The following is a 26,106-nucleotide window of genomic DNA, read 5'->3' on the forward strand; positions in this document are numbered from 1 at the left end:
TGGGCCAGGTACATACAATATATGTAGAGACAGTGGAAACGTGATGCGCGCGCCTTTCGAAGAACAGAAGACAGAGCTGCGAGGGTTTATGAACCTGTGGGAGAGAACTAGTGGCACAAAATAACTGATTGTATTTGTGTTGTTTTTATACAAAACATGTTGATTCTTGTTTGAAACCTTATGTAGATTATCTGGCTGAAGTAAAAACATATTTACGCATCAATTTGAGCTTTATCTAAAGGCTTCGGATTCTTTCGCATGTCTGAAAGTTATAGGGGCAGTTTATGCTCTGTAAAAACGGGCAATAGATTAGATTCCAAAACATGATACAAACGTACAGAAGTGTACAAAAATACAAAAAATATCAGACACGGTATACTGAAAGTAGCAATTTTTATTCTAGTTAAAATTATATACAGGTAACCAAAGACATTCTTGAAATTGGTACAAAGATCATGTCCCTGCATTTGGCTTTGTATACCTTTTTAATCTGACTTTCAAATAACTGAGAAATGCTGTATAAAATAAAAAAGGATTGAATTCAGAAAAGTAGTCTACAGTTTCTAATTTCCAATAGGCAATATTTACAAATGTATTTACATTATTCCATTCATTTCCAGATTTGTGAATAAAGCTCTTGTAAACTTTAGAAGTGTTGAAATAGCTTAGAAAGTACTGATGAGGGTGTGTGTCTTAGCACAGCCATGAGAAACAAAACGACACAGAAATACACACCAAATGAGAATAAATGAAACTTTAGAAAATTTAAATCTTAGCCTCAACAACCACAACATCCAAGGTAGGATAAAATTATATTAGTTTTATGGGAAAAATCTATGGGAAACAGCATATGACCAATGCAACAGCTGACACTGTTCTAAAGCCGATAGCAGTCCTAATCTAGCCTGAAATTAACACAACTGAGAGCACCGGTTATGAAACTTAGATGGAGTATGGGTACAGCAACCACTAGAGGCTCAGTTCATGAATAGTCATCTTATCAGTTCTAGTGCTTAATTTAAAACGTTTGAAATGCTACAAATATGGTAGGCTTCCAGTCCCGTTGATTTATTATGTTGAAATTAACAGAGAAAACCTCAATAAAGCAATTGAAACATTGCAGAGAAAAGGGGACTGGTTTTTTATTTATTCAAAGACAGAAGTGTTGCTGGCGAGATTGGAAACCAACCATTTGTGAAGTGTTCTACAGCCTTCAATTGGTAGGTGAAGCACTGTGGTCATTCAGACTAACAGAGGCTCTCCCGTCCAAATTCAAAGACACAAACATCCATACTTTCTACAGCCTTCAATTGGTAGGTGAAGCACTGTGGTCATTCAGACTAACAGAGGCTCTCCCGTCCAAATTCAAAGACACAAACATCCATACTTTCTACAGCCTTCAATTGGTAGGTGAAGCACTGTGGTCATTCAGACTAACAGGCTCTCCCGTCCAAATTCAAAGACACAAACATCCATACTTTCTACAGCCTTCAATTGGTAGGTGAAGCACTGTGGTCATTCAGACTAACCGAGGCTCTCCCGTCCAAATTCAAAGACACAAACACCTATACTTTCCTGTTGGCCATAACTAATAATGATGGGGGTAAGAATAAGCTAAATTATGTAGTTCTCGTACGTTAGTGAACACTACAGATGGGGACCATTTCAGATCTGTCCTTGAAGAGCTAGAATCTCTGATAATATTGACTTGGACAGACCGAGAGGTGAGGGACTGACCAAACTAACAATTCTGTCTCACCCTCACCTCTTTGTGCACCTTGAAAGAGAACTCAAATCTATTCGAACTGGACAAAACACTGGTTGAATAAACGTCGTTGCCACATCATTTCAACAACAACAAAATGTATGTGATGACGATGAATCAACATGGGAAACTGATTGGATTTGCAAAAACTCATCAACGTATTTAATCTATTGTTCATCCAACTTTGAACCTAAATCCAATGACCTAGTGAAATCTTTTTGATTTCACATTAGTTGATAACTCAACCAAATGTAACAGATATCCGTTAACGTCTGTGCCTGGTGGGTTCGACACCCCCCACTCAACTACAAAGAGGTTTTTAGAACACAAAAAAGCAGAACAGTCGTGAAAGCAATACAATGGCATCGGTGCAGCGGGTCAATGGGGCTCTGGAGGCTTTCAGCATTTCAAAGAAGGCTGAGAGCTCTGGCTCCTATTCCAGTTCTGTGGGTCACTGCCCAACTCTTTCTATGGATTCAGAGGGAGGAATTCAGGCACTTCGATGACAATTGAAAGTTGGCAGGGAAAGAGCCATCTTTTACAGCAGACAGAAAACAAAACCCAAAACAAAGGAGGAAGTTATGTCACAGTCTGGCACTTCCAAAAAAACATGTCCAGGCAGATAGCTGTAATAAGGAGGGGAAATATTGATTTGGAATACAAGGAGTTTTTATATAAATGTACAACCTGAATAGCACAAGTGGGGAAATCAATTAAAGAAAAAAAATCATATTGAATGAATATCAATGAGTCAATCATAAATTATATTTTCACGAGGGAACAGAAAAACCCAACATTGAGAACAAAGTCAAGAATTTAACGGGAGTTTTTTATTTATTTACTTCTCTGGTTATTCCAAGCAGACGTCATAATAATAGGAGAGGTGGAATGCTGAAACAGTGCTTCAGGCCTCACGTGTGTGTGTGTGTGGGGAGACCATCACAGTCTGTATAGTGAACGTAGGGATGACAATGATGGGTGGTCGTTATTAGCAGGCTGTGTGGGTGGTCTCTGGAGTAGGGTCCACCCAACTGTCCTGGTCTCTGTGTGAGGCGAGCAGTAAGTCCCCAGTGTGAGCCCTTTCTGCAGAGCCAGGCCTCTAACAGTGCTCTAGATAGTCAATGACCCGAGAGATGGACTTCTGCCCTGCGGTGCCCACATCACACTATGGAGAGAGGAGGGGGGTGAAAGTGAGAGGGTGAGTGAAAGGGAGAGAGCAGAGGTCAGTTACCACACACTGAAGCACTCTCCACACAACATCCCTATTTAAACATAAGGCTACAGGAACCAGAGAGGGATACTACTCATGAGCCTGTACAAGCTCAATGACACAATGAAGAAGCCACAATAAAGACATTTAAAAACAGACATTTTGCCTCCCGAGTGGCACTGCATCGCAGTGCTTGAGGCATCACTACAGACCCGTTACGTCCAGGTTAGGGGAGGGTTTGGCTGGCCGAGATTTCCTTGTCCCATCGCACTCTAGCGGCTCCTTGTGGCAAGCCGGGCACCTGCAAGTCGACTTCGGTCACCAGCTGGATGGCGTTTCCTCCGACACATTGGTGCGGCTGGCTTCCGGGTGAAACAAGCAGTGTGTCAAGAAGCAGTGTGGCTTGGCAGGGTCGTGTTTCGGAGAATACATGGCTCTCGATCTTCGCATCTTCCGAGTGCGTAGGGGAGTTGTAGCAATGGGACAAGACTAACTACAAATTGGATATCACGAAATTGGGGAGAAAAAGGAGTTTTAAAAAAGTTATAAAAACTGACATTTTTTTATGTGAGAGAACTTACTGTAAGATTCATGAAATTGAGGAACTTCTTGAGCATTTCTGTCATTATTGAGAAATCTCCTTTGGGCAGGCTTTCCCTCACAGTAGTCACATTCATCTGAAAGAGAAGACTATGAATCAGCATTGAAACCTTTGTTCTACTCATGTCCAATCTCTGATGATATTCAATCACAACAGGCAGATATAGAATGTCAGCGAACAGTAATTCTAGTGATAAACTAATCTCCATGTCCAAATAATTTCTTCGAGGGAAGACGCACCAGAACCGTAGCCACCATAACCAAGGTTAGGCATGCGCAGTGGATTACATGCTGGGTGTCAACGAATGGTGGTGATACAACATGTAGAATCGTTGAGAAAAGAAAATGGCCATTTTCAATTGTTCTGCCTTATTATTATTCGACCATGCTGGTCATTTATGAACATCTTGGCCATGTTCTGTTATAATCTCCACCCGGCACAGCCAGAAGAGGACTGGCCACCCCACATAGCCTGGTTCCTCTCTAGGTTTCTTCCTAGGTTTTGGCCTTTCTAGGGAGTTTTTCCTAGCCACCGTGCTTCTACACCTGCATTGCTTGCTGTTTGGGGTTTTAGGCTGGGTTTCTGTACAGCACTTTGAGATATCAGCTGATGTACGAAGGGCTATATAAATACATTTGATTTGATGTTCTGTGGTCAGAGGCGCTAGAATGGCCGTTCCACTCAGCCATCCATCTGATGCGGTTCCTCCATTAAAAGCCCTATTCAGTTAGTTTAGGCTAAAACTTAGGAATTCAGTCATTGGAACTTGTCCAGTCCTTCTAGTGTACCCAACTAGTTATTTTGTTTGATATATGTTTTTTTTTTGACAGAGTTAGCGAGTAAAAGTTGGAGGGCGCTGAAAGAACAATGAGCCGGGATTGGACCCATTCTGGCAGCAGTATGTATTCTACAGGCAGTGCCTTGGACCACTAGACCAGCCAGGCCACAGTCATTTTGTTTTAAGACTAAAGTCTTGTTTAAAGTCTGAGGCGTGACCTTTACGAGATAGAACACAGAGCCCTGTCCAGATAAAAGCTACAGCCTGGGACTGGTACAGGTTTATCAGAGAGGGATAACGTCCATGGCACATCAATCACAACCTAACTGCCCTATGGGAGACTCAGCGAGAGAGAGTCCATTACTGCAGATGTACTGAGCTCTCAAGGCATCATTGGATCGCTAATAACATCTTCAAAAGAGAAATAGCCATTAAAGCCAGAATAACATTATCACAGCTTTTATTTTCCTTTTCCACAGTCGGGCCGTGAAACTTTTAAGATGGCAATTTTGAAGGAAACCATTGATGGTCCCTGAGAGAGGCTTTAAAATTAAAATGACACAGATGACGGATGTTTATTGCAGACGTTCGAACGAGCCATCGCAGACGAGTCAACTTGTCTAAATGGTGATGTGGGTATTTGAAGTGAACGTTGGGTACATGAGGAAACGACAGTCTAGTTTAACATGCATAATGGGGTGACCTCGGCACTAGCTATGCTGTACACAATGGATTAGTTCGCCTTACCTACGTTAAGATAAATGGCCAAAATGTCATTCAGAAAGTGTTCAGACCCCTTGACTTTTTCTTTTCCACATTTCGTGACATTACAGCATTATTCTAAAATGGATTATTTCCACCCTCAATCTACACAATACCCCATAATGACAAAACAAAAACCGGTTTTAGAATTTTTGGCTAATGTATTAGAAGAAAAAAAATATCACAAGTATTCAGACCCTTTACTCAGTACTTTGTTTAAGCACCTGGCAGCGATTATAGCATTGTAGCAAGTCTTTTTGGGTATGACGCTACAAGCTTGGCACACCTGTATTTGGGGAGTTGGTCCCATTCTTCTCTGCAAATCCTCTCAGGCTCTGTCAGGTTGGATGGGGAGCATCGCTGCACAGCTATTTTCAGGTCTCTCCAGAGATGTTCAATCGGGTTCAAGTCCAGGACACTCTAGGACCTTGAGACTCGTCCTGAAGCCACTCCTGCGTTGTCTTAGCTGTGTGCTCAGGGTCGTTGTCCTGTTGAAAGGTGAACCTTCGCCTTAGTCTGAGGTCCTGAGCAGTCTCAAGCAGGTTTTCATCAAGGATATCTGTACTTTGCTCCGTTCATCTTTCCCTCAATCCTGACAAGTCTCCCAGTCCCTGCCACTAAAAAATATCCCCACAGCATGATGCCGCCACCACCATGCTTCACTTTAGGGATGGTGCCAGGTTTCCTCCAGACATGACATTTGGCATTCAGGCCAAAGAGTTCAATCTTGGTTTCATTGGACCAGAGAACCTTGTTTCTTATGGTCTGAGTCCTTTAGGTGCCTTTTGGAAAACTCCAAGCGGGCTTGTCATGTGCTTTTTACTGAGGAGTGGCTTCCATCTGGTCACTCTACCATAAAGGCCTGGTTGGTGGAGTGCTGCAGAGATGGTTGTCCTTCTGGAAGGTTCTCCCATCTCCACAAAGGAACTCTGGAGCTCTGTCAGTGACCACCGGGTTCTTGGTCACCTCCCTGACCAAGGCCCTTCTCCCCCGATTGCTCAGTTTAGCCGGGTGGCCAGCTCTAAGAATAGTCTTGGTGGTTCCAAACTTCTTCCATTTAAGAATGATAGAGACCACTATGTTCTTGGGGACCTTTAATGCTGCAGACATGTCTTGGTACCCTTCCCCAGATCTGTGTCCAATCAATAGAATTTATCACTGGTGGACTCCAATCAAGTTGTATAAACATCAGAAGGATGATCACCAGAAACAGGATGCTCAGTCATAGCAAAGGGTCTGAATACTTATGTAATTAAGTTTTGTTTTTAATTTTTTATAAATGTATAAACATTTATACAAACCTGTTTTCAATGTCATTATGGGGTATTGTGTGTAGATTGATGAGGAAAACAAATCATTTAATCCATTTTAGAATAAGGCTCTAAACTTAAAATGTGCAAAAAGGGAAGGGGTCTGAATACTTCCCGAATGTAAACTGTAGCCTAAAGTCCGCATGTCTAATGAACAAGACCAAACTAGGTCTATACAACCCATTATGTGATGTGACCTTGTCTCACTGCTTCAACATGAAGTTGCTGCATCGGTTCAGGGTTAGACAGTTGTGTCGAGAACGGATCAATGATTTCACTGTTATTATCGACATTCGTTATGTTTCTTTATTCATCTCGCCTATTGCTTGTGTTTTTATCATTTAAATGATTTTCTGTAAAGTGTGTTCCCAATTTGAACTGCAATTTAAATAACAGTTTATTTGATTTTGTAAAGCAGCCATGCCACTCAGAGCTGGCAGTGAGTGTCAGGAGTGCAAGGAGAGTGTCCTTACCGGACTCCCCTGACAGAGACAGCCCAGTAGCAGTGCTGTGTAGGAGGCCACTATGCTGTCCTCCATGTGCTTCCCAGCATGCTGAAGAGCTGCAGCAGGAAGGGATGGAGGGAGAAGGGAGAACGTGTCAGTCACCAAAATATTAATAGAATAACCAATACAGCTCATAACCTGTAATCCAAACATGGGTTCCTCTGAATCTCTTTTCAGAGTTACCTAGATGCCATTATGCATCTATTACATTACACTCAGTTATATTTTATTGATTTATTTTGCGTTTATTTAACCAAGTAGGTCATTACCTTTGGTAAGGTCTATCTCCTCGTTCTCTTCCTCTTTCTTGGCCTTCTCTTTCTCGCTGACGGCATTGGCGTTGTTGTTCTCTGAGGCCACCCATTGGATCTCGCCACCAGACTCCTGCCACTCGCCGCTCTGGTCCAGCTTGGGCTTGGGCACATCATTGATGAAGTCATCCGTCTCCGCCTCTGCCGCTATGGCCGCTTGCTCCCGCTGGAGGAAGAGCTGAGGGCACAAACACAAATCGGGTCAGAAAAGGTCACACGTACATGTAAACCAGTAATCAACCCACCCATAAAAAAAATCCAATCAAATGTTATTTGTCACATGCACCAAATACAACAGGTGTAGACTTCACCACAAAATACTTACTTACGAGCACTTTCCCAACAATGCAGAGTTAAAGTTTTAAAAAATATAGAAAAGGGAAATTGTAACAATAATGAGGCTATATACAGTGGGGCAAAAAAGTATTTAGTCAGCCACCAATTGTGCAAGTTCTCCCACATAAAAATATGAGATGCCTGTAATTTTCATCACAGGTACACTTCAACCATGACAGACAAAATGAGAAAAAAAAATCCAGAAAATCACATTGTAGGATTTTTAATGAATTTATTTGCAAATTATGGTGGAAAATAAGTATTTGGTTACCTACAAACAAGCAAGATTTCTGGCTCTCACAGACCTGTAACAACTTCTTTAAGAGGCTCCTCTGTCCTCCATTCATTACCTGTATTAATGGCACCTGTTTGAACTTGTTATCAGTATAAAAGACATCTGTCCACAATCTCAAACAGTCACACTCCAAACTCTACTATGGCCAAGACCAAAGAGCTGTCAAAGGACACCAGAAACAAAATTGTAGACCTGTACCAGGCTGGGAAGACTGAATCTGCAATAGGTAAGCAGCTTGGTTTGAAGAAATCAACTGTGGGAGCAATTATTAGGAAATGGAAGACATAAGACCACTGATAATCTCCCTCGATCTGGGGCTCCATGCAAGATCTCACCCCGTGGGGTCAAAATTATCACAAGAACGGTGAGCAAAAATCCCAGAACCACACAGGGGGACCTAGTGAATGACCTGCAGAGAGCTGGGACCAAAGTAACAAAGCCTACCATCAGTAACACACTACGCCGCCAGGGACTCAAATCCTGCAGTGCCAGACGTGTCCCCCTGCTTAAGCCAGAACATGTCCAGGCCCGTCTGAAGTTTGCTAGAGAGCATTTGGATGATCCAGAAGAAGATTGGGAGAATGTCATATGGTCAGATGAAACAAAAATATTACTTTTTGGTAAAAACTCAACTTGTCGTGTTTGGAGGACAAAGAATGCTGAATTGCATCCAAAGAACACCATACCTACTGTGAAGCATGGGGGTGGAAACATCATGCTTTGGGGCTGTTTTTCTGCAAAGGGACCAGGACGACTGATCCGTGTAAAGGAAAGAATGAATGGGGCCATGTATCGTGAGATTTTGAGTGAAAACCTCCTTCCATCAGCAAGGGCATTGAAGATGAAACGTGGCTGGGTCTTTCAGCATGACAATGATCCCAAACACACCTCCCGGTCAACGAAGGAGTGGCTTCGTAAGAAGCATTTCAAGGTCCTGGAGTGGCCTAGCCTGTCTCCAGATCTCAACCCCATAGAAAATCTTTGGAGGGAGTTGAAAGTCCGTGTTGCCCAGCAACAGCCCCAAAACATCACTGCTCTAGAGGAGATCTGCATAGAGGAATGGGCCAAAATACCAGCAAGTGTGTGAAAACCTTGTGAAGACTTACAGAAAACGTTTGACCTCTGTCATTGCCAACAAAGGGTATATAAACATAGTATTGAGATTAAGTATTTGGTCAATAAAAGTTTTTTCCCACCATAATTTGCAAATAAATTCATAAAAAATCCTACAATGTGATTTTCTGGATTTTTTCCCTTCTCATCTTGTCTGTCATAGTTGAAGTGTACCTATGATGAAAATTACAGGCCTCATCTTTTTAAGTGGGAGAACTTGCACAATTGGTGGCTGACTAAATACTTTTTTTATTTTACCTTTATTTAAAATAAAGGCAAGTCAGTTATTTAACTAGGCAAGTCAGTTAAGAACAAATTCTTATTTTCAATGACGGCCTAGGAACAGTGGGTTAACTGCCTGTTCAGGGGCAGAACGACAGATTTGTACCTTGTCAGCTCTGGGGTTTGAACTTACAACCTTCCGGTTACTAGTCCAATGCTCTAACCACTAGGCTACCCTGCCGCAGCAGTGTAGTATCTGAGCGTGGGTAGAGTTCAGTGAGTGTGCATAGAGCCATTGCAAGAAAGATAAAAAGGGGGTCAAAGCAAATAGTCTATGTAAGGGATAATCAAGGAGGGGCTAGGAGTTCTCTGGAAAATAATGAACGGCGTGGAAGGTGTGTTCCACAACGAGCTAGCGGAGTGGAACTGACCTCCCACAGAGATGCATCATTTTCCAGACAACGCAGAGCCCCAAGCTGATTATCCCTTTTATACCATGGCTATAATTTAACACATTTACTGCTGTTAATGTGGTTTTTTTTGCAGGTAGACAGACGGGTTCAACATCCACTGAAGTAGCTAGCAAGTTTACTAGATAGCGACAGTAGTTGCCTAGACAACCAAAACCAGCAATTTTTGCTATTATGAAAAATCCAATTCAACAATGTTTTCAATTTGACTTTTGCTTTTCAAAAGCATCTCAAACAGAGCATAGCCATTGAATTTTACCATGCAAATAAACCATGTGTTATAGGGAAATAATGCACGCTCTAGAATGCACATCAAGCCAATCAATATTCAACAATGCCATGGTATAAATCCATTTATAAACTGGGTGGTTCGAGCCCTGAAGGCTGATTGGCTTACAGCCGTGGTATATCAGGGGTATAACAAAACAATATTTGCGTATGTAACCAGTGTATAATAGTAATAAGGCACTCTGGATCTTCCTGTGGCGGTCCTCATGAGAGCCAGTTTCATCGTAGCACAGTTGGTTTTGGCGACTGCACTTAAAGACGCTTGAAATGTTCCGGATTGACTGACCATGTCTTAAAGTAATGATGAACCGTCGTTTCGCTTTGCTTATTTGAGCTATTCTTGCCCTAATATGGACTTGGTCTTTTACCAAATAGGGCTATCTATTGTATACCACTCCTACCTTGTCACAACACAACTGATTGGCTCAAATGTATTAAGGAAAGAAATTCCACAAATTAACTTTTAACAATCCCAACTGTTAATTGAAAAGCATTCCAGTTGACTAACGCATGATGCTGGTTGAGAGTGTGCAAAGCTGTCATCAAGGCCAAGGGTGGCTACTTTGAAGAATCTCAAATATAAAATATATTTTGACTTGTTTAACACATTTTTGGTTACTACATAATTCCAAATGTGTTATTTCATAGTTGTCATGTCTTCACTATTATTCTACAATGTAAGAAAACAGTACAAATAAAGAAAAACCCTTGAATGAGTAGGTGTGTCCAAACTTGATTGGTACTGAATATATAACTCCAATAAAATATATTATTCTATATCTATGCCTATGAGATCGCATTATTGCTCATTGAAGTGTATGAGATCTCAATACGACCTATGAGCCCACAAACACCCTTCAGTTCTCTAACCCACCTGCACCAGGGCAGCGATGGCAGTGAGCGATCCTTCTGTCTTGAGCTCCTCTTTGTCAGCCACCAGGACAGAGTTGAAGGGAGCGCCTCCATCCATCGCCATCTCCACCAGGCAGTAGCGGTTCCTGGCACTGTACTCCACCAGGTTGATCAGCAGGCCCAGCCCCTGGAGAATCATCACACGTCAAACTGAAGAAATACACACATACCTACACACACACACACCCCCTACACGCAAACCCACACTACACCCCCCCCCTCACCAGTACTCGGATGTCGAACCTCCTCTCCTGAGGAAGGTACTGTGGGACCCGGAGCACACAGTTCAACGATGTCATCATCATGTCCTCCTGCTCGCCTGTCTTCGTGCTTCCCCATTCTACACAAACGGGGTAGGACACAGTCACTATGGGGCCTCATCAACAGTTATGTGCATAACACATTTTGGAAGCCGAATTTCTTTAGGGGTCAAATTAAAAACCATTAACGCACTTCTGTGAATGAGAGGCGAGTGCTGCCCAGTGCCCAAGATGGTGTGGGTATGCTTATGTCCTCAATAACCATAATCATATACGACCACCACAGTGGCATTGGCACCGTCTGCTCATTCTGTGTCCAGATGATACTGTGTGAGCCACGGAGTGTGTGTGTCTCTATATTCAAGTGTGTGTGTGCGCACGCCTCACCATTGTCGTGGGTGAGGTTTAGCAGCACGCCGATGATGGCCCTCATGCAGTCCTCCACGGCTTTGCCCACATTGCTGTGGCTGGCGTAGGGCAGGGCGGTGCCCGCCAAACACAAGGCGCTGTTCACTCCCATCTCCCGGCTATAGCGCTGGATCATCTCCTCACAGTGCCACAGAGCCCTGTCAATACCCCCACACAGGGAAAATGGATTATTCATTAGTTTATGTACCAAGGACCAAGGAAGCACAACAGTATTGAACCAGAGGTAGTCAGCTATATAGCGCACTTCCATTTACGGCCCCTTACGTCCACTCAAGTTTGAAGATTCTCATATTTCAGCATTGAACTTTTAGCCTTCTGATGTTGTGCTGGGAGATAATAGCCTTAATATTTGATGGGAGGATTGTTTGGCTGACAGACTGGACTGAAAGGGTCTGGAAGACAGCTCTGGAGGGACTTGATACTGAATTAAACACTACCACAACGGCAGTGTGTGTCTGGCAAATAAGCTTCAAAGATTTCTTCAGGGCAACAATTCTTCCTATTGGGTTTCTGTATTATTCAGACAACTCGGGAAAAGCTAGTGCTTGTAAACCAATGAAAAACTAGTGCTTGTAAACCAATGAAAAACTGGTATGAAATTATTTGAATGCAGTAACACACGTTTACATTGTGTCTCTTTACATATATAGTGGGGTCCAAAATGATAGACTACCTTGATTAAGATGAGCCATAATAACTGTATAAAATACACAATTCAAATACTGAGCTATATTACATGCAAAAAAGGGGGAAATTTTGTATACTAATACAATTGCCTAGATAGAGATGAGAGAATTTATAAAAACATTTTTTTTAAAGGTATTGGGTCAAAATTAGACACCCCTACAGATTCTCATCAACTAGTCAAATGTTTTGTATTTGATGTCATATTCCTAGCACCCAATGACTGCATCAAGCTTGTGACTCCACAAACTTGTTGGATGCATTTGCAGTTAGTTTTGGTTGTGTTTCAGATTATTTTGTGCCAAATAGAAATGGTAAATGTCATTTTTGAGTAACTTATTGTAAATAAGAATAGAATGTTTCTAAATCCTACATTCATGTGGATGCTACCATGATTACAGATAATCCTGAACGATTGGTGAATAATGATGAGTGAGCAAGTTAAGAGGGTCAAAGACCATTACCCGCCAGAAACGCTAACCTCTCACCATTACCAATAACGGGAGGGTTAGCATGTCTTGGTGGTATTATCTTTGACCCTCTAATTTCCTCATGCATAATTCTTCACGATTCATTCAGGATTATCCGTAATGGTAGCATTCACATTAAATGTAGAAGAGTTTAGAAACATTCCATTCTTATTTACAATAAAAGTGACTACAAAATGACAATACATGATTTACCATTCATTTTGACAGAGCACAAAATGTATGACTAAAATTAACTGCAAACGCATCCAACAAGTTTGTAGAGTCACAAGATTGATGTATACAATGCATGCTAGGAATATGGCATCAAATCCTAAAAATGTTTGAGAACTTTAAAAAATCTGAGCAATTGTATTAGTCTTAAATAATATACTTCCCAATTTTTGGGAGCATACAATATAGCTCAGTATATTGGGGGTATATACTTATTTTAAATACAGTCATTATTGCTCATCTTTATTAAGGGTGTCAATTTCGGACTCCACTTTAGACATACGCCTACACCATTAGGAAGACAGCATCCCCAACAATACATTTAAAAAAAGACAGTGCGAAGCGGGAGAGAACGAAGGGTGAATTTAACCATAACAAAAGGTTAGCAACAGAGGTGCATGACTGCAGCATGGCTAACCAGCAGCAAAACAGCTTCATGCAAAATAAAAACAATAATGAGATTTGAAATAATGGGGGATCATCCGTTAAGGCAGAGAGGAGAGCAGAGGCAGAGTTCATATATTATTTGGGGGGGGCTGTTAATGAGGGCCTCTGCGCTGCTGTGTACTGCTGTGTGGCTCGACCCCTCCGATTTCTCCCCCCGTAATCGAATTAGCGCGGCCGGCTGAATGCGGCTAATGAAGCTGCTGTGTGCGATGTCAGAGCGGCTCTTTGTTGACCCAGTCAGAGAGACCTCCTGAATGGGGGTGCAAGGATATTTCACCAGGGGTGACGCAGGGGTTAGCAACCTGAGCAGAGCGACCAAGGCCCTGGCTGCAGGCAGCCAACCCTGCCTGGGACAGGGCTAATTCAGTTATAAAGACGGAGAACAGTGGCTGTGGTGGGACGAGGGATGGAGGGGTTGGGGCACTGGAACGATTGGGGTGTGGCTGAACCATACGAGGGGAGAGGCGGGGTATTGAAAGGGAGATGGTAGGTAAGGCAAACGTATACAGGGCGGAGTTAGCTTTACAGACCGGCATAGGAGCAGGACGAGGGGGGAATGCCGTGATTGATAATGTCAAAACAGAACCCAACACACAGCATAATGAAAACTGACATTTCCAATACAGCTGCATACAGACACTTTTGCACATTAATTACTCTTGTAACACAATGTAGTGTTGGTGAGGAGTCCGGTACATTTCTGTAGCCAAAGAAGACTGAATTGTGTGGGTGTTAGTGGCCCACTATATGGCATGCATCCAAAATGGCACCGTATTCTTATAAAGCGCACAACTTTTGACCAGGGCCCCTATGTAGGGAACAGGATGACCCCTCAACCTCATCTATTTATTTTTTATTTTGCCTTTATTTAACTAGGCAAGTCAGTTAAGAACAAATTCTTATTTTCAATGACGGCCTAGGAACAGTGGGTTAACTGCCTTGTTCAGGGGCAGAACGACAGATTTGTACCTTGTCAGCTCGGGGATTTAAACTTGCAACCTTCCGGTTACTAGTCCAACGCTCTAACCACTAGGCTACCCTGCCACCCTCATGACCAGGGCCCCTATGTAGGGAACAGGATGACCCCTCAACCTCATGACCAGGGCCCCTATGTAGGGAACAGAATGACCCCTCAACCTCATGACCAGGGCCCCTATGTAGGGAACAGGATGACCCCTCAACCTCAATGAGATGCTGTCTGGCGATACAGGTGATAAATGCAATACACAGTCTGGAACTTAATGCACAACACACAATGTGTGTGTGTGCGTGCATCCATACAGACCACTTACTTGGCTGAAGAGCAGATAAGCTGGGAGTCCTTATAAGCGATCAGGTAGCCCTGGTTCTCTGGGTTGTGAACAGTTACCTGCACAGAGCAACAACAGAGTTAGAGGAAATACAACACTTTATCTCAAATCAAGTGAACGCATTACTGCACACAGAGCCCCTTCTAGAAGACTCCCACTGGATTCACGGACTGAGTTGATCAATAAGCGCAGGCTTAGTGCCAGGTTTGCGCACACACACACACTAATCTACCCTCAGCAGACCTGCAATCTAAACCTTCACTCTGTACTCTGACTGAGATTGAAACCGAGCACAACTGTAGGCTTAGGAGGCATGAGCAGCTGTTACTAAGATCAATATTTTCCATGGATACTTTATAAATGACATTAAATAAGATCTATGAAGCGCTATGAGCGGGGCCCCGATTAGGAATCCAGCCTTCTGGTGGCCAGAAGTGTTGTTCAAGACATTAGTATGTGTACTCACGCTCTCCAACACCCGTAGACACCTCTCAGCTCCCCACAGTGACGCCATCAGCTTCTCCTCATCATCCTCGTGGCGCAGGTTCTCCACACATTCTTTTACTGCAGAAACAAGGAAAGTCGGTTCAACCACAACCACCTAAGAGTTCGACCAAAACAATGGAAACGCCACGTCCGCCCTTGGAGGATAGATCCAACATCTCATTGCCTGCCATCAAAAGTTGCCTACATTTAGGCTATTCTTTATTAGTGATTTAAAAAAAACATAATATTATTTTGGACGATATCATAGCAATACTGTAACTCAATGTAAAAAAACGAATTGCTAGGTAGCGTTAGCTAGTGCTAGTCGGTTGTGCCTGCACCAAAACACTGGTATTTATCATCCTATAGCTTGTTCTCAATCTTTTAAAATAGTGAGCCAACATGTTTTCAGCACTTTTATTTCCATGACTGACCAAAATGAAATTTCTCCTGCCCTCATCTCTGCAGCATACATAGTGAGCAATATGTTTGGAACATCAAATCGTAGTATCGAATCGCAAAACATATAGAATCGTGTGAATCTCAATACATATCGGCATCGAAGTATGGTAATAATATATTGTGAAGTCCCTGGCAACTCCCGGCTCCATTGTTTATATGTGTATTTCACATTACGTTGGGGTAAAAATCTGACTATAATGCTGGTATGGATGGCTCAGTCTCCATAGCAACAGCTCTGCTTGGGCTGCTCTGCTCAATGAAGAGACAGAAGAGAGCAGTTAACGACTTGTCACACAAAACTCAAGGAACATTTTCTGTGAAATAATCTCCCTCTATATTTCACAAGGTTGAAGCACTTATTGCATCATGTTCTGATCTTAATGAGACATGAAGATATCACTTAACCAGAGCAACTTGAACAGACCCTACCCGGCCCTAACCTGCTGTATAATGTCGGGGTCCGTTGGGTTCGGGGAGCAGAGCTCTAATGTCAACCCCAATACGTTCATGTCATCACCACCAATCAACGATTTCCAGTGGTGTAAAGTACTTAAGTAAAAAATTACTACTTAAGTCGTTTTTTGGGGTACCTGTACTTTATATTTGACAACTTTTACTTCACCAAATTCCTAAAGAAAATAATATACCTTTTACTCCATACATTTTCCCGGACACCCAAAAGTATGTTACATTTTGAATGCTTAGCAGGACAGGAAAATGGTTCAATCCACGCATTTATCAAGAGAATGTCCCTGGTCATCCCTTCTGCCTCTAATCTGGCAGACACACTAAACACACATGCTTTGGTTGTACGTTTTTGGAGTGCGCCCCTGGCTATCCAAAAAAAGAAAATTGCTTAATGTAAGAAATTTGAAATGATTTACAATTTTATTTGATACTTAAGAATATTTAAACCCAAATCATTTCACGCTAGTAATATTGAGTCATTTTCTAATAAAAAGTATCTTTACTTTAAGTATGACAATTGGGTACTTTTTCCACCACTGCCGATGTCTATATCATAGCTATGCCACCAGCTTATCCGAAGAGGAGTAAGCATTTCGCAAAAAATGCTAAATCTGAAAATTACAACTTAGAAATATTATGGAGTGAAAACAGCCAAATTGGATTTTAACCAGACTGTGGGCCTCTAACAACACAAATACAGTGGCTTGCGAAAGTATTCACCCCTTTGCCATTTTTCCGATTTTGTTGCCTAGAATTAAAATAGATTTTTGGGGGTTTGTATCATTTGATTTACACAACGTGCCTACTACTTTGAAGACGCTAAATATTTTTTTATTGTGAAACAAACAAGAAATAAGACACCAACACAGAACTTGAGCGTGCATAACTACTCACACCCGCAAAGTCAATACTGTAGAGCCACCTTTTGCAGCTGAAAATCTCTTGGGGTATGTCTAGCCACTGGGACTTTTGCCCATTCTTCATGGCAAAACTGCTCCAGCCCCTTCAAGTTGGATGGGTTCCGCTGGTTACAGCAATATTTAAGTCATACCACAGATTCTCAATTGGATTGAGGTCTGGGCTTTGACTAGGCCATTCCAAGACATTTCAATGTTGACCCTTAAACCACTTGAGTGATGCTTGAGCAGTATGCTTAGGGCATTGGCCTGCTGAAAGGTGAACGTTCGTCCCAGTCTCAATTCTCTGGAAGACTGAATCAGGTTTACCTCAAGAAATTCCATGTATAAAGCGCCACCCATCATTGCTTAAATTCTGACCAGTTTCCCAGTCCCAGCCAATTAAAAACATCCCCACCGCATGATGCTGCCACCACCATGCTTCACTGTGGGGATGCTATTCTTGGGGTGATGAGGTGTTGGGTTTGCGCCAGACATAGCGTTTTCCATGATGGCCACAAAGCTCAATTTTAGTCTCATCTGACCAGAGTACCTTCTTCCATGTGTTTGGGGAGTCTCCCACATGCTTTTTGGCGAACACCAAATGTGTTTGCTTATTTTCTTCCTTTACGCAATGGCTTTTTTTCTGGCCACTCTGTGGAGTGTACGGCTCAAAGTGGTCTTATGGATAGCTACTCCAATCTCCGCTGTGGAGCTTTGCAGCTCCTTCAGGGTTATCTTTGGTCTGTTGCCTCTCTGAATAATGCCCTCCTTGCCCGGTAAATGAGTTTTTGTGGGTGGCCCTCTCTTGGCAGGTTTGTTGTGGTGCCATATTCTTTAAAAAAAATTTAATAACGTATTTAATGGTGCTCCGTGGGACGTTCAAAGATTCAGATATTTATTTTTATAACCCAACCCTGATATGTACTTCTCCACAACTTTGTCCCTGACCTGTTTGGAGAGCTCCTTGGTCTTCATGGTGCCGCTTGCTTGGTGGTACCACTTGCTTAGTGGTGTTGCAGACCCTGGGGCTTTTCAGAACAGGTGTATATATACTGAGATCATGTGACAGATTGCACACAGGTGGACTTTATTTAACTAATTATGTGACTTCTGAAGGTAGTTGGTTGCACCAGATCTAATTTAGGGGCTTCATAGCAAAGGGGTGAATACATATGCATGCACCACTTTTCCGTTTTTAAATTTAAATTTTAAAACAAGTTACTTTTTCATTTCACCAATGGACTATTTTGTGTATGTCCATTACATGAAATCCAAATAAAAGTCTATTTAAATGATAGATTGTTAGTCAATAAAATAGGAAAAACGCCAAGGGGCACGAATACTTTTCCAATGCACTGTAGTGACAGATTTGATTAATATCCACCTCATTTGACCAGCTTTGTTTTGAATAGGCACCAATCACTGCGTCCTTGTTCTATCCCCCAACAGTCTGTGTTCCATTGATCTCTTATCCCCATCCATTCTGGTATCGCTGAGCCAAAATGTCAACCCAGCTACAACTCCTTTTAAGAACATTGTTTCATTGTGTTATGGAATAGGTTAGGTAGATGGCAGACTACAGCTTACTACCACTTCCACACTCCATTCCCCCTGGTGGCAGCAGCAACCATGTCCAGACGTTGAACCTGGTTGATAAGCACTTTAGGTGCTGCCAATTAGGGTGATCGTGACTAAGTGTCCAAGCTGTGGGTTTGTTTGGTGGCCATTTCATTCAATGTTCAGTCATGCATTGCTCTGATGCCGGAAAATGAAGGAAATTCACATGAGCACCACAATGTCTACTCCACCCATGCTCTACCAAGGTTTCCCAGCACACAGCTTTGACCCAGTACAGTAGCTATGTTAGTCTATTGTACTTCAAACAATGTGTAGGCAGGTTGCGTAAGATAAACGGTCTCAAACCATTGGTCTCTCAAGTCTCCACCGTTCTCTTCTCCGTAGAAGCAAGACGTGCGCACTCGTGTACACACACACACACCACACTCCCCGTCTATAGCCACTCAACAAAGCTCTTTTAGGAGCAATGTAATAAGTGAAAATAAGCACAGACCGTGTGTGCACTGGTGTGTGTTGGGGCTGGGAGCAGGGTGTCAAAACCATACACTAAAGTGAATGGTCAAAATGTCTCCTCCGAGAGGCAAACCCAGGACCTTCAGATCTCGGTGACATTAAATGTTACGCTACAAACCCTGTCATGAACGAGTTATCTTGAAACTATTTCAAAAGGACAGTCTGGTAATGACAGGAAGCTTTCTGTTCATTCACGCAGTACTGAATGAATGTTGATTTCTCTTGCTTGGTAAAAAATAAAAAATAAATTTAAAAAAGTCTAAAAACAGTTGTGTTAAAAACAGTCACACAGCCAACCAGGTTACCATGCATGGCATCATCCTTTGAATACGCAAAGGTCACGCAAGCAAGCAATGTTTGTGTTGTTTAACCTGGGTGCACTCCCACCCCAAGGATACTTTTCACTTAGATGGCAACTTCAGGTTTTAGAGAACACATTGAAAAGTAACTTGACACTGATAGTCAGCGCAACACGTGGATTACAATGACATTAAGAAAATTGCATTGACAGAGGGAGTGTACTGAATCAATGCATAAGGTAAGGGATGTATAACATTAGCTAGCTACATGGCTAAGCAAGCCAAATTGACCAGTGTATGGAGTAACGTTAGCTAACGTAAGATGAACAACACCCAACAACCAGTGTTTTATACATTAGCAGCGTGGCAGTTTCCCAAAGTTTGGTGTTGACTATGAACTTTACATACTTTAGCTAGCTGGGCTTTGTGGAAGAATGTCAAAATACAGCACGCGTTAGAGCCTTGTTGGTTTCTAGCTAGCTAACGTTCCTGGCTCATGTTAGTTGGCTACCTTACTGGCAATATAGCGAATATCCTTGGCTGCTCTTATTTGTGTTTGTGCTTTGATTACATGCAAGTGTCAAGGCCAACAGTTGAAACAGATGACTTCAGCTATGTGAAAAACCTTCCATAGCGAAATAAAGCTAGCTTCCTTTGCTTGTAGCTTGCCTCTCATCCAACTGGTGTTAGCTAGCTAATAGCACTGTTGCTGCGTAACCCAACTGCTTTCGTCCGGTTTTCGAACTCAGTTTCGGCTGAAAAGACCTTAGCATTGTCAGAAATGCCTTAGCATTGTCAGAAATGCTAAACAAAGGTAGCACCTCGTTGGTTCTTAAAGACAGAAATGATCACGTAACGGATAAATTATACATTTAATAAAAACTGTTACACCTACAAACTTAGTCAATCTAAAAAAAATGAAATCCAATGGTAACTTTATGTACGCTACATTCTCATTTTAATTCGAAGTCTAGAATTTGAGCTAAGCGAGCGCAGAAAATACTAAATTGCTCAAAGTCTGATGTGTGGTTGTTGGTAACAGCCAGATTGCTCATGACGAGAGTCACTCCAATTCAATTGATTTGCGAATATTCAACATATGACACAACATTGTGTCATATTAGCTTAGATAGGGAGATTTGAATTTGACATTGAGCTTCAACCAATGCCATATTGAACATTAGTATACTGCCACAGTGATTCCACCATTTGGGATCTCCTTGATTTCCCCACAGGTAGTCATGAGTGAGCTTCAACAGGGCTGTCTGTATCCAGACAAACATAATGAAAAAGTAACACACATAAAATACTAATAACATTCAATACGAATGCATTTCTTGTCATACCAACAATGCATTTTGAATCTAATCGAATTGTCAGCTCCTAGGATCAGGGGAACATCCCTTCGGGGTGTTTAGCCTAGACACAGAACAAACAGTTTCAGGGTAATGTGGTGTAGGTCTAGCTCACCTTTATCCACTATGTGGTCCAGACCTCCCAGAAGCCTTAGCTCCTCTTTAAACCAGTCCCCGGCCCGCTTGGAGGTCAGCGATAACAAGGTCTCCATGGCTAAATGCCCCGTCTGCGTGCGCAAACACAGGGAGTAATGAAAACACATTTACATCACACATACAGGGTATAAAATGGACATTACTGACCGTGATTCAAAGAGGCCAACTATGACAGACAATAACAGGAGGAGAAACAGGAACAAAAATATGACTTCCTTCCTTCCAGTGAAGGAGGGTGCCAGGAGAAGCTAGTTTGCATGCAGGTGGCGTTTGAATCCAACCAAAACAATACTGCCGTCTCTAATTACATTGTCGATAAAAATAAGCTTTCTAACACTATTAAATATTTTAAAGCAAACTGTTGAGCTCAAACGATAAGAGAATCTAATGATTAATTCAACATGGAAGCTAACAGTCAGAAATATAAAGAGTGCTTAAACCAATGAAAATAAGTTGGAGGCATTGAGGTGAATGGTCAGTCTGCTCTCTGAAGAATAGGGGGCTGCATCCCAAATGGGACCCTACTTTTGACCGGAGCCCGATGGGCCCTAATCAAGAGTAGTGCACTACATAGGGATTAGGTTGTCATGTGGGACACAGACTACAACATCAGCAGAGAGGATATTTATAGAGGATGGGAGGGGAAAAAGACAGACATCAAAAGGGCCTGTCATTACGTCAGACGTCCAAATTAATCAGATCAAACTGTTTAAACTCTGCAGTATGCCAGACCCAATTCAAATACATGATTTCCATTGGCTCTACCGCGCAAAACCATAGTGTCAGAGTCGACTGTTCATCCATTTCTACAAGGGGATAGGTCACCATTTTTTTTTTATGTATACATACAGTATCAGTCAAAAGTTTGGACACCTACTCATTCAAGAGTTTTTTTTGTTGTTTTTTACCATTCTCTATATTGTAGAATAATATTGAAGCCATCAAAACTATGAAATAACACATATGGAATAATGTAGTAGCCAAAAAAGTGTTAAATCAAAATATATTTTAGATTGTTCAAAGTAGCCACACTTTGCCTTGATGACAGCTTTGCACTCTCTTGGCATTCTCTCAACCATCTTCACCTGGAATGCTTTTCCAACAGTCTGGATGGAGTTCCCACATATGCTGAGCACTTGTTGGCGGCTTTTCCTTCACTCTGCGATCCAACTCATCTCAATTGGGTTGAGTTTGGGTGGTTGTGGAGGCTAGGTCATCTGACGCAGCACTCCATCACTCTCAATCTTGGTCAAATATCCCTTACACAGCCTGGAGGTGTGCTTTGGGTCATTTTCCTGTTGAAAAACAAATTACATCCAATCTGGTTTGCGCTTAGTGGGACTGGTGTGTTGCTGCAGAATGCTGTGGTAGGCGTGCTGGTTAAGTGTGTCTGGAATTCTACATAAGTCACAGACAGTGTCACCAGCAAAGCACCACCACACCATCACACCCCCTCCATGCTTCACGGTGAGAACCACATGAGGAGATCATCCGTTCACCTACTCTGTATCTCAAAGACAAGGCGGTTGGAACCCAAAAACTCAAATTTGGACTCATCAGAACAAAGGACAGATTTCCACCGGTCCAATGTCCATTGCTTGTGTTTCTTGGTCTAAGCAAGTCTTTTCTTCTTATTGGTGTCCTTTAGTAGTGGTTTCTTAGCAGCAATTCAACCATGAAGGCCTGATTCATGCAGTCTCCTCTGAACAATTCGGCCTGATTGAGTCTCCTCTGAACAGTTGATGTTGAGATGTGTCTGTTACTTTAACTCAGTGAAACACTTATTTGGGCTGCAATTTCTGAGGCTGGTAACTCCAATGAACTTATCCTCTGCAGCACAGGTAACTCTGGGTCTTCCTTTCCTGTAGCAGTCCTCATAAGAGCCTGTTTCATCACAGCGATTGATGGTTTTTGCGACTGCACTTGAAGAAACTTGAAATGTTCCGGATTGACTGACCTTCATGTCCTAACGTAATGATGGATCGACATTTCTCTTTGCTTATTTGAGCTGTTCTTGGCATAATATGGACTTGGTCTTTTACCAAATACACTACCGTTCAAAAGTTTGGGGTCACTTAGAAATGTCCTTGTTTTTGAAAAAAGCACATTTTTGGTCCATTAAAATAGCATCAAATTGATCAGAAATACAGCGTAGATATTGTTAATGTTGTAAATAATGACTATTGTAGATGGAAACGGTTGATTTGTAACCGAATATCTACATAGGCGTACAGAGGCCCATTATCAGCAACCATCAGTCCTGTGTTCAAATAACACATTGTGTTAGCTAATCGAAGTTTAGCATTTTATAATTGATCATTATAAAACCCTTTTACAATTATGTTACCACAGCTGAAAACAGTGGTTTTGAAAGAAGCAATAAAACGGGCCTTCTTTAGACTAGTTGAATATCTGGAGCATCAGCATTTGTGGGTTCGATTACAGGTTCAAAATGGCCAGAAACAAATACCTTTCTTCTGAAACTCATCAGTCTATTCTTGTTCAGAGAAATGAAGGCTATTCCATGCGAGAAATTGCCAAGAAACTGAAGATCTCGTACAACGCTGTGTACTACTCCCTTCACAAAACAGAGCAAACTGGCTCTAACCAGAATAGAAAGAGGTGCACAACTGAGCAAGAGGACAAGTACATTAGAGTGTCTAGTTTGAGAAACAGACACCTCACATGTCCTCAACTGACAGCTTCATTAAACAGTACCAGCAAAACACCAGTCTCAAAGTCAACTCTGAAGAAGTGACTCCGGGATGCTGGCCTTCTAGGCAGAGTACCTCTGACCAGTGTCTGTTCTTTTGCCCATCTTAATCTTTTATTGACCAGTCTGAGATATGGCATTTTCTTTGCAACTCTGCCTAGAAGGCCAGCATCCCGGAGTCGGCTCTTCACGCCTATGTGAATAATCCATTAAAAATCCTTTGTTTCCAGCTACAATAGTCATTTACAATATTAACAATGTCTACACTGTATTTCTGATCAATTTGATGTAATTTTAATGGACGAAAAAAAGAGAGAAAAAAATCTGCTTTCCTTTCAAAAACAAGGACATTTCTAAGTGAGTCCAACCCTACCTTGTCACAAAACAACTGATTGGCTGAAACGCATTAAGGAAAGAAATTCCACAAATGAACTTTTAACAAGGTATACCTCTTAATTGAAAAGCATTCCAGGTGACTAAGCTGGTTGAGAGAATGCCAAGAGTGTGCAAAGCTGTCATCAAGGCAAAGCGTGGCTACTACAAATATATTTTGATTTGTTTAACACTTTTTTGGTTACAACATGATTTAATATATGTTTCTTCATAGTTTTGATGTCTTCGCTATTATTCTATAATGTAGAAAGTAGTAAAAATAAGAGAGATCAAATCCCCGAGCTGACAAGTTAAAAATCTGTCGTTCTACCCCTGAACAAGGCAGTTAACCCACTGTTCCTAGGCGGTCATTGTAAATAAGAATTTGTTCTTAACTGACTTGCTTAGTTAAATAAAAAACAGGACAGAGGGTTGCAGCTAGCCTCCATCCTCTAAGCAAAAACCAGGGTCGTATTCATTAGGGAACCAAATGGAAAAAGAACAGACAAACCGAGAAGGACCACCTGAACCTGTGTTTTCCATTACATAACATTTGTAGTTGCCTATGAATATGACCCAAGGAGGACTATCTCTACGGGAGACCCGTACCGTGATGTTCTCCAGGTCCAGGTGCTTGTTGTGCACCGTGTCGCACAGCTTGCGGATCTTCTCCTTGACCTTTGACATCTCCTTGGTGGTGAGCTGGTCGTCCTTGGCCACTGAGTGGTCCCCATCCAGCTCCAGCAGGCGGATCATCAGGTCTAGACTGGCCCGGTCCAGGTCCATGTTGAGTCTGTCTCGGCTCAGTATGTACATCAAACTAGCTGTGCACAGGGACAGGTTCTAGAGGGGGGAGGACAGAGAAAGGATATGTGAACCTGATATCCTGACTTTTTAAAGTGGTGTCCACTGATCTGACAGAAACCAAGTCAAGTCAGCCACCATCTCTGAAGAGGTAGGGGGCTTTACTTACCGGGTGCTGTGGGGCGTCGTTGAGTGTCTTGAAGACCTGGGCCACCTTCCCCCTGGCCCTCAGATGCATCCTGAAGCTGGGCATGGCACACCTGGTGGCCAGGCTAATGACACTGCAGGAGAGGACAGATAAATACTGTTTTATTGAATTGAACAGAGAGGGAAGGGTCACTGCCTCTGCAAGATCATCAAGCTCTTTACTGCCATGAATCATTACCTTAACCATAATGAAGATGCCAAAGAATGTGACCCTGTATCACCAGTTAGTGGAAACTAGTCTTACCTAAGGCAGCGTGTGTTGAGGGGCTGGCCACTCTTCAGGCCGGTGGCCAGGTACTCGAAGTCGTCGGTGAACTCCTGGTTCTCTCCAAACTCCACCACGTCGTTGAAGTGCTTGACATGCTGGACTACCGTGTATAGCTGGGACAAAGAGTTGTTGGGTTCATCAAATCACATAACGTAGGTACTAGATCGAGCTTAGAGCCCAGTCCTGCTATTCCCAGCATCAGAGCTATGCACCCACCAACCAGCCTGCCTTGTTGGTCAGGAGCCAAGACCACAAACACAAGACACAAAATGAAACTGCAGATGGAATTTAAAGATGTGAGATGCCCATTACACTGCTCCTGCCTATGGAACTGCCCACACTGCAGTTCCTAGAGGGGCTCACACTGCTTAGCATGCAAGACACCGCTGTAATAAGATAAATAACTACAGATGGTTACATTAACCACTGTTTAGCGATTCAGGGATCCTGCAGTACTGTCTTATAGGAGGTATGGAGTAATCGATACACAGCCTCAGAATTCACTGATTCGTTTCAAGAGGCTATTTCTAAATAAGATGAATTACACCTGACCAAACAAGATATGTCTGATCATTATCCTTTCAGTTGAATTGGTGCTTTTGTTTAACTACATTTTCAACATTGTAAACCAGGTCCCATATTCATTAGGTGATCACAAGGATCAGGTCCCCCTGTCCAAATAAAACTTATTCATTATGATCTGGAAGGCAAAACTGATCATAGATCAGCATGTTTAATCCAAGATGATTGCTACATACAGCCCCAGGACAATCGCTTGTGTTCTTATAGGCTGTACTTCATAGATACTGAGTTCCA

At 42.3% G+C, this 26,106-nt stretch overlaps 1 protein-coding gene across 1 annotated transcript in view; it reads right to left on the reverse strand.

Moving 5' to 3' along the window:
- Positions 1-376: 376 nt before the first annotated feature.
- Positions 377-26,106, reverse strand: part of LOC115106390 (wings apart-like protein homolog) — a 48,043-nt gene continuing 22,313 nt past the window's right edge. The window contains 13 exon segments of the mRNA XM_029629072.2: positions 377-2,930; positions 3,557-3,652; positions 6,900-6,988; positions 7,202-7,421; positions 10,842-11,006; positions 11,104-11,219; positions 11,527-11,705; positions 14,693-14,769; positions 15,177-15,274; positions 20,886-20,997; positions 24,621-24,854; positions 24,985-25,096; positions 25,267-25,403. Coding sequence (XP_029484932.2) covers positions 2,865-2,930; positions 3,557-3,652; positions 6,900-6,988; positions 7,202-7,421; positions 10,842-11,006; positions 11,104-11,219; positions 11,527-11,705; positions 14,693-14,769; positions 15,177-15,274; positions 20,886-20,997; positions 24,621-24,854; positions 24,985-25,096; positions 25,267-25,403 — 1,701 coding nt within the window. The 3' untranslated portion in view covers positions 377-2,864.

The sequence above is a fragment of the Oncorhynchus nerka genome, linkage group LG23, assembly GCF_034236695.1.
Source record: "Oncorhynchus nerka isolate Pitt River linkage group LG23, Oner_Uvic_2.0, whole genome shotgun sequence".
NCBI lineage: Eukaryota > Metazoa > Chordata > Actinopteri > Salmoniformes > Salmonidae > Oncorhynchus > Oncorhynchus nerka.